This window comes from Coptis chinensis, chromosome 3 (genome assembly GCF_015680905.1).
Source record: "Coptis chinensis isolate HL-2020 chromosome 3, ASM1568090v1, whole genome shotgun sequence".
Classification (NCBI taxonomy): Eukaryota; Viridiplantae; Streptophyta; class Magnoliopsida; order Ranunculales; family Ranunculaceae; genus Coptis; species Coptis chinensis.
In genome coordinates, this window is record NC_141458.1 from 101,270,398 (window position 1) to 101,280,222 (window position 9,825).

The 9,825-nt window shown below is 36.8% G+C and overlaps 1 protein-coding gene, 1 long non-coding RNA gene and 1 other non-coding gene across 3 annotated transcripts; all 3 read right to left on the bottom strand.

Annotated features, from left to right (window-relative positions):
• Positions 1-1,257: 1,257 nt before the first annotated feature.
• LOC147512205 (small nucleolar RNA R71) lies at positions 1,258-1,361 on the bottom strand. Its single transcript, XR_015219616.1, has one exon. It is a non-coding gene; the product is annotated as a small nucleolar RNA R71 (small nucleolar RNA).
• A 2,993-nt stretch (positions 1,362-4,354) lies between these two features.
• LOC147512206 (uncharacterized) lies at positions 4,355-7,933 on the bottom strand. Its single transcript, XR_015214781.1, has 2 exons — positions 7,875-7,933; positions 4,355-5,120 (listed from the first exon to the last, which is right to left on the bottom strand). It is a non-coding gene; the product is annotated as an uncharacterized LOC147512206 (long non-coding RNA).
• Positions 6,411-7,951, bottom strand: LOC147512207 (uncharacterized). Its single transcript, XM_086595164.1, has one exon. The coding sequence runs from the start codon at positions 7,839-7,841 to the stop codon at positions 6,645-6,647; it is 1,197 nt and encodes a 398-aa protein (XP_086451290.1). The 5' UTR covers positions 7,842-7,951; the 3' UTR covers positions 6,411-6,644.
• Between the last annotated feature and the right edge of the window lie 1,874 nt (positions 7,952-9,825).

Here is a 9,825-nt window from a genome sequence, read left to right on the forward strand (position 1 = left end):
TCTTAATTAGTTAATTTCACCATATTAGTATAATTAAATTATTGCTCTCATTGGTATCGTAGAATTGTTTAAAGTAGATAAATTTACGTCTAAGCAACTAAGAGTGGAACAAATTCTGACTCCTATTTTATTATAAGATAATCGAGAGTAGAAACTTTGATATAAACCTAGAATAATATAATTTACTTATTCCTTGCATAATTAGTTAAGATATAGGTAAACGTCGATCTTATTTTCAATATTATCAAATGACGTCGCTGCTATCTTAGTTATGTTTAGATTCGTTTCCCTTCGTATTTTCGATTCTACTAATATCCCACTTCACCCACCCACCTGATTGTTTGGTTCTAACTGTGGTTGTTTTTTTTTCAGAAAAAAAAAATAAAAAAATAAAAAATAAAAAATAAAAAAAATCGAACATTACCTTGAGCGCACCCGCGCCCTTATTATTCTATTTTTTTAGCGCGCCCGCCCTCTTGTTACTAATTTTTTTTTTTGAACAATACCTTGAGCGCGCCCGCGCCTCTTCTGAAGAAAGCCCGATTCATAGGTTAGTCACAGGCTCTCTTTGTGTTCAAGTTATTTTATTATTCAGTGTTCCAAACTTCTTCAATACACTAAGATCGCGTATCAAAGACGCTATTCATACGCATAGCAAGGAGGCATTCAGGTACTCCTTTTTTCACTCCTTATCTCTTCTGTCATAGGAGTTTTAATTGTAGTATATCAGGTTGTTGTTTGACTGCTGCTAGTGTTTTTTTTTCATATTGGCCTTGGCCTTGCATGAGATTAAGGTTCGGTAAGAGTAAACCATCTAACGTTATCTATCGTAAACGTCAACGCACACGCCTATCTAGAATACCACACACTACACCTACATCAATGGCTGAAGAAACAGAGACTCCTCTCTCTGATTTTTACAAAGCCCTAAATGATAGCCCTAAGTCATGCATCGTTCTTGCAGACCCAGTGGGGGATTTTCGAATTCCCCCGAATATATTTAATTTGTTACCGGTTTTTCATGGGTTAGACCACGATAAGCCTTATCAGCATATGCAAAAGATAGAACAAGTTCTTACCACATTTCATCATCCTACCGTAGGTTCGGAACAAATTAAACTAAGGGTGTTTTCTTTCACCCTAGCCGATAAGGCGGTATCTTGGTTAACTGCCCAAATGCCTAATTCTGTAAACTCATGGGCCAAACTTGTTCAATTGTTCATGAAACAGTTTTATCCACCACTGAAGACAGATGAAATGTTTCAAAAGATTCATTTCTTCTGCCAAAATCCTCATGAATTATTTTCAGAGGCTTGGAATCGTTTCACTGATATTCTCATTGAATGCCCGCATCATAACCTTGGGAAAGAAACGCTTGTTCGGGCCTTTTTCAAAGGGATTTTACATCATCATAAAGAGGTTCTTGATATAATGACTAAGGGTAGTTTCCTTAGTAAAGGAGCTTTAGAGACTTATAGGTTTTTAGAAGATCAATCTAAGCGTAATAATAACTAGGGGAGGGGGGGGGGGTACCGATATATTCCGCTCCATTAATTCTTCTTCCACAGCCAAGGCTGCCAGTATGTTTGAGGTTAAAACTGATCCCGAGCTTAGAACTCTAATCGAATCTCTCCCAAAAAAGGTAGAAGCCATTTATATACAACATAAGCCTACTCCTGTCATGAACATCAACTCTCTTCCATGTAATTTCTGTTGCAGCCTTGAACATACCGACTCCTATTGTCCACTTCTCTATGAACAACTATCACAACCACCATCACAACCGGATAATGTTTGCTCCGTTAATAGCCTTCATATTCCTAACGCACCTTGGAGACAAAATCCCAACTTCAGTTTGGAGAAATAATCAACAAGTTACACTTCCGGGTAGGGGTGGGAATTTGGCCCTAACGACCCTAACCCGGCCCTGACCGACCCGACCCTAAGCCCTATAAAGCCCTCACAACTAAAGCCCTCATAGAGTTTAAGGCAGGGCTGACCCGTAAGGCCTTCTAGGGCAGAGCTAGGGCTAAGGTTCTGAAACATAGGCCCGACCCTAATTCAGCCCTAACCAAGCCCTAGTTATAGTTTTACATTTTCACTATAAATACAAGTACTATAATTGTCCAACTCTTTGTTAAATATTTTAAATTAAAATAACATTGTCCTTTGTAATTTATCACTTACACCCAAAGGTACTTCCAATAACTCGTCTTATATAACAAAAACTTGTCAACTTATCTAACAGCCATGAAGAACAATGAGCACTAGCCTAATAAAAAAATAAGACTTTATTCCTTTGATCATCAAATCAAAGTCTAGAACTTATTATTCTCAATTTATTTTCCCACTTACTTCTTATAAATTATATTTGTATTCACATCCAAGCCAAGTCTAGAACTAAAGGTTTCCATCCACACCATTAAAGTGAAATACATAACAGACATTTGTAACATAGAAACCAAAAAAACAACTTTTGTCTGAAAAATGGCATTTGTAAAACGAAGAAAATATATAGGCCCGGCCCTAAAACCCGACCCTAAAGCCTTTAAAGAGGGCTTAGAGTAGGGTCAGGGCTTGAGATTTAGACTTGTGACCTGGTCCGACCCGACCCTATGCTGACTTTAGGGCCGGGCTGACCCGACCTTAATATCTAAAGGGCTTTTAAATGTTTAGGGCCGGGCTAGCCCGACCCGGCCCATTGCCCACCCCTACTTCCGGGGTTTAATAATCAAAATGTTAGGCCAGCAAACAACTACAACTCAGCTCCACAAAGACAAGGACAAGGACAAGGTAATAATAATAATAATTATTATTATTATTATTATTATAATAGAGGTATCGTTTCGGTTAATAATAACTATCACAACCCACCTGTTAATAATCAACGTGAGATTGTTCCTGTCACACCACCTGTGGCCACTACACCTTCACAACCGGATCGTTTCAAAGCCTACATGCAAGCTAACCAACAGATTTTGCAATCCATACAATAGTTAACCCAAGAGAAAGCCCAATCGAAAGGTGTGTTTCCAGGTCAAGCTATACCAAATCCTAAAACGCCAAACACAACCTTTGAAGTAACCGGTAATACTAGTAATTATAATTTTAACGTGGGTGAGTTAAATGTCATCACCACTCTCCGTTCTGGCAAAGTGGTTGATAACGCTGTAACTATGCCCATTACTACACCACTAGTGGTCGTTGAAAATGAAAAATTACTAGATACCGATATAGAAACTGAAAATCCTACTCCTGTGGAGGTACCAGTTAAACACAACCCAAGAGGAAAGTGGCCAAGGTTAGAACTTTTATTGATCCATATGCTAAATATATAGAGAAACCACCATTTTCCCAGAGACTAGCCATGTTAAACAAGGATACAAATTTTGACGAGATTAGATAATTTTTTAAAAATCTAACGATAAACCTACCTTTTCTTGAAGCTATTAAAAAATTACCACAACATGCTAAGTTTCTAAAAGAGTTGTGCATTACCAGACAGAAAACAAACATTTCAAAATACGCTTTTTTAACTGAACAATTTCCCACTCTATTTAAACAAAGAAATGAAATTTAAGGAACATTGATGTAGGAGTTGCAAAGCGTTAGCTCTCAAACAATTTAAAATAATCGATCTCTAACTGAGAATCGATAAAAGTCGATCTTTAACCAAGAGTCGATCAAATAAATTGAATAAACAAGAACCCCTCTCAAAACCCTACACTTAGCCTTATATAGGTAACCTAAAACTTAGTCAATTATCGAAATTTTGAAAATTATAAAAACTGGGATTCTTGTTCTTTTGATTTCTTCAAAAACCCGAAATAATCGATTGTATTATGAGATTCCGTTCGGAATCACAAACTCAAGGTTTAATCGATTGATACTCGGTAAAAACCTTCCAGGCTTAATGCAATTTCAAAGTGAACCTTTCAAGGCACAAACAAGTGTGAACCTTCCAAGGAACCACACGTTCAAGGAAATGCAATTTAAAAGTGAACTATCATTTATTTTTCAATCATACAATCAGCATCAAACCCTATGTCCCTATCTTTAGGAAGCTTAGGAGCTCGATCATAATCATCAAGCATTGGGTAAGGGCTGATCGCGAAAGTTAAAACTGCAAAAATGTATATCAACCACAGAAGTCAATACTGTGAACAACAGATTAATAGGGTAATAATATATGAAAACAAAAAGACCATATCTGCTCCCCCAAATCATCTCCTGACACAAATTCTATGAACTATGAGAAGTTAGTGGATATGCAGACCAAATGGAAATCCATAAAAACTGAAACATCATTAATCTGAGAGAAGTTAAATGCATTTGTTTACACAAACAACTAGAATACAGCTTAAGAAGCTTCAATGTTCATTAACTGCAATGTAAACAGACAACAATTTCTTAATCTTACATCAATCTTTGGACCCAATACTGAAACCTTGAGTACACATCTTTTGTTGGTATGCCTTCAACAGTTCAGGAATCTCATGATGATGATACTTTTGATTACATACTCCTAATCTTACCGCATTACCTACAACTTTCTTCGTCATCAAACCCTCAGATACCACAGTTTGAAGAACCTCTTCTTGGGAATATTCTCTTTTCTAAGCTATGTCCTAGAACGGTTGTATTGTTAGAAACATCAACTCGGTTCCAGTAAAAGCTATTCATCAAGAAATCAGACGCTGCATTTAACTTCTTCACAGAACAGGACAAAATGCTAGGTTGCTTCATGAACGTAGAGACAACCTCATCTTCTGACAAGCCAAAACTCATAAAAAGTGCCAACTTCACTTCCCATAAAGGCTCCTTCATTGACACAAACACCTTCTGGCCATACAAGAACATTTTGCTTGAGCGAAAAACACACATTCTCTTGAGTTCCAATACAAAATTTGATGGAACTGTCAGATTTACAGAGTAGAGTTCCAAGGCTCGAAAATGTAAAATTTGAGATATACCATTTAAGCACACCATGATCACCAGTCTTCGTCCATACCTTCCTTTTCATTGTCTTTTCATCTTCGTCTTTGTTACCATCTTCATCCTCCTCCTCCATAATGTCTCTTCCAGTGTCCACAAACCCATCAAGCCATCACCCTCAACAACTTATCAAAAAACCATAACAAAACATAATGGATAATTTTGTGTAAATTGGTTGACCTGCTCAAACTATAAAGTGAAAGTGATCATAAATTCATAACAAACATTATAGAAGAAAAGGAAGAGTTTTAGTCATTCCAACGTAACAATCCAATGACAGACAATTTGACAAGGCGATGCCAAAATAATTTGAAGAATTTATGTTTCATGAAGATGAAGTAAAATAGTATAAGGATTGCTCACTTAAATTTATCTGCAAAACTTAGATCTCACATAGGTGATACCCTGTCCAATGCTAAACACAACTGGCGAGTGACACGCTAGGCGCAAATGCACAATGCACAAATGATATTTGTTCTCAAATAGATAAGGGTGGAATTCGAGCTAATCAAGCCGAGCTTTACTATGGTCAAGCTCGGCTTGTTTATTAAGCGAGCTTTGAAATAAGCTCAAACTTGGCTCATATATTATATGAACGAGCCCGAGTAGCTTGGTTATTTTACACTGCAAAGATGCTATTTGAGCTTATCAAGCCAAGCTTCATTAAGCTTGTTTGTTACACGAGCTATAATATAAGCTCAAGCTTGGCTCATTTACCTAAACGAACAAGCCCTCGGCTCAAATTCCACCCTTACAAATAGAACATCATCACCTACCCCCAAACCATCTCCACGATCCGCATATTATGAACTCCAGTGAATTTACGACACTCAGGGCTCTAACCCTGTTCTAGTGACTAGTGAGAATGTAGAAAAATTGTTGAGAAGCACAAAAACTAAACATCGGTCTTGTCCCTCTGAACACTTGAGACCAAGATACGGCTTTGCATAGTCTAACTAGCTTAGCAGTTTAGTGAAAAACATGAAAAAATATTGAATTAAACTGTTAATTTTCAAGAATTCGAACAAAAACTGATCTTAGATATGAATAGAACAAACACAACCTTGAGATAAACAAATTAGTCTATGTGGTTCCCTACTGTTTTAGTCCAATATACAAGTACTATCAGCCTTTCTGATAATTCCTTGTAACAATCAGGTAAAAGGCTAGTTCAAAGGACATATACCTACAGCTTAGGATGTAAAATATGGAAGAGGAGAAGAATTCGTTGTTTTGTGATTGAGTGAAAGAAATGAGGACTGATGAAAATTAGAAAATAATAAACACATGCAGAGAAACAAAAGGCAGAAAGGCATCTAAACATCTTGTACGAGTGAGAACATTATGAAGACTTCCTACCCACACCTTATCACCATATATGAAGTTATGAACTAATTACCAAGCAGAACAAATGATAAAGGAAATATTTCAGAGAGATTACTGGATCTATGCACCAAATATAATTCCCAGGTAACACCAGTTTAAGATGGGGAACATGGTTGTGAAAATCAGTTCCAGGTGATTAAATTTTGAAACTCACTTCTGAGAAACATGAGATGATAGAAATACATATTATAGAGGCACATGTTTATGGAACTAATCAAACTTAAAAAGTATCTGCATTTCATCACCTACTTTGAAGTAACAATCTATAATTCCTCAATCTCAGATCCTTGTTTGGAAGAAGTCTTCGAACCTTGCGTACCCATCTCACTTCGGTACCCCTCCAAGAGTTTGGGTTCCACGTGATGAAACTTGATGACGTACTTTGTCAAGAACACCTCTTCAGCTACTCTTAATGCTTGGCCAATACAATTCCTACTTATCAGACCCTTTGAGAGAAGAATCAGAAGAACATAGCATCTAGGAATGAGTCTCTTTTCCAAGCTGAAAGTGATAGATAATGGGTTCCTGGAAAAATCATCTGGAGCCCAATTAAGGGTATTCATGAAAAAATCCAGTGCTGCATTGATCTTCTTCACTGAAGCAGCCATAATGAGGGGTTGCTTCTTGAACACACAAAGAACCTCATCCTCTGACCAACCAAAACTCTTATAAACCTCCAATTTTGCGTCCCATGTAGACTTCTTAAACCCAATAAGCACACGGAATCCAATAGTGAACATCTTACCTGAAGGACTAAAACCCATTTTCTTGAGTTGTAACACGGCTTCATTAAGCTTGTGGAGTTCAAAACATAGAGTTTGGGGGTTCGCCACCATCAACATTGAGATATGTGATTTGGGAATACCATGATCTAGAAGGAGTGGAATGTTATGTACCATATTGCGTTGTATACTAGATGACCACTTTAATCGATTAAGAATAACAGCAATGCCAACGTCAGTGGGAACAAAGCTTCTAAGGAAATTGATGGAAGGGACTATATGCTTCTCTAAGCTTTCCCTCAAGAAAAGTACGTCCTTATATATGAGTTTACCAAGATTGGGTCCTGAAATTCCAATGCTATTGTAATATTCAAGCTTTGGTATTAATCTATTCTCAGGAGAGGCTAGGAGAAGTCGTGGTTCGGTTGCGATGATTTTGGAAATGTGGGCATCCGTGAAACCATAGGATTTGAAGAGGGAGAGAACTGAGTCGGGTCTAGTTGTTGTGGATTTATCGAGCCCAATGTGTTTGGAAGCTTTGAGAGCTGATCCTGGGGTTAACCCACATGATTTTACGAGGTAATCCACGGTGAAATTTTGTTTTGGACTGAGACTAGAGATGAATCTGGGGGGATGGGTTTTGAAGAAGCAAAAATAATAACAATTCAACAACGGGGTTGAATTTCGAACAGTCCTGACTCTAGTTATAAGATTTCGACAAACAAAATGATTAAACATTGTAGAGAAAACAATCTATTAATTGGAACTTACAGATAAGTCAGTTGGAAAGAGGGAAAACAGCGCCTGCCTCCTTTCTTTAAAGTTTAAACAACCGAACTCAAACCCTGGTGGACAATATTTCGACCGATATTTTTATTAAGGTCTCTTTTACCTCAATATATCGAAACAAATTTCGGCAAACAAATTTCGGCAATGAAAAAAAATATACAAACTTGATGGTACTTTTACGGACAAAGTTCGGTTAAAAAAAAAATATACATATTATGCCGTGGTGCTAAACTCCTTTCAAATACTATTTTCTCTCCTACATTTACAAAAATATCAAATTACCAATTGGACTCAACCTTACAAAATATCAAAAAAAAAAAAAAAATACACTTTTGCTACTAAAAAAACTTGGTTTCCTACTGAAAAATTAGATTAATTAACTTTTAGTAATCTATTGGATTAGTTATTTCTTCTTTGTCTATTCAAATTTTTGTTGATTCAACAAAAAAAAGAAAAAAACATCATGTCTAGTGATCACCTGCCCGTCGAGCATTATAGGGTAAGGGTTGGAAAATATGGAGCAGTTTGGTGCGAACAGGATCATGTGGAGAACGTGAATGATTCATGTGTGATCATCAAAGTGGGCATAACCGTAGTAGACCAATGCACTACAATTGATGGTCGTCTAATAGGCCCTGGATTGGTCCAGGGTCCTTTTGTTATAAACTCAGAGAGACTTCGATTCAGCTTCTTGCGTAAAAGTAATGTTGCTCAACACATTCCTCATCTCGGGTCTGTTCTTCAGTATTATCCTATTGAGGTATCTTTCCTAATCCAGCAATATATATCATGGATTTGTGAAGAAGCTGCAAACGCAATTGAGGGACTAAAACCTAGAGAATTTGTCATTGTTATTCCAATAGAAGTTACAAGGACAGTAATATGTGATGAGCAAGATGATCGGCTTCTGCAGTCTCTTTTGGAGTTGATGGAAGAAGCCAGTGGAAACAAACTAGTACCTGCGGCGCCATCTTCTGTTGAAACATTGAAGTCCAAGAAGTTTGACAAAAAAGACTCGAGGAGAGAACCATGTGCAGTTTGCTTGGATGAGTATTTGATAGGAGTCGACGTTACAGTAATGCCTTGCTCGCATATGTATCATAAGCACTGCATTGAGCCCTGGTTAAAGAAGACAAATACTTGTCCTCTATGTCGCCTAGAGATGCCAACTTAACTTTATTAGTATTCTGTGAATCATTGGACTACCATTCCGTGCTTTCACATATACACACGGATGATTTGGATCAAGATCTCTGTTTTTAACTTGTAACTTCTTCTATTGTGAATTCTATTTGTTTTTCCCTACCGAGCATAATGGATTTCTTGCAAGCTTCCAACGCAGACGTCTGTGTTGTGGTTTACTTAAAAAATTGAGTTAATTGTTATAAGCATAAGTCGTAACGTGAAACTAAAGATTCAGTTTTTGTGATTGTCTGGTTCTTGGCATTTGATGAAATGTAAGGCACAATAAGTTTGAATTGTGAAAATTGTACTCATTTGCATGTAAAGTTGTGACTCAAAAGCCTAGAGTGATTTTTCTATTTGGGTAATTGTTGCTCAGTTGGAAAATTCGTAAAGATTTAATTAATGCAAGAAAGATATGGATTTTTGTGTTAACAACAAGAAAAGTATGACTAAACACAGTTTAATGCCTTGAAGGTGAGTTTGTATATCTATCTTATAGTCTTGAGTGACCATTCCCAGAAAATGTTTTTTTGTCAATTCTTATGGTCATTACTTTTGTTATGAGTTGCATTCTCACTGGTAAGAATGATGAATGGCATAAATGAGAAGAAAATGATTGGAAGAAAAAGAAAAAACAGAAGAAAATAATTGGAAGAAAGATAGCTCAAGTCAGTTGGGTGAAATCAAAAGGAGTAGAAGAGGTTCAGTATCTTGACTGATCAAGTCGAGAGTTTTGTGCAGTTAATCA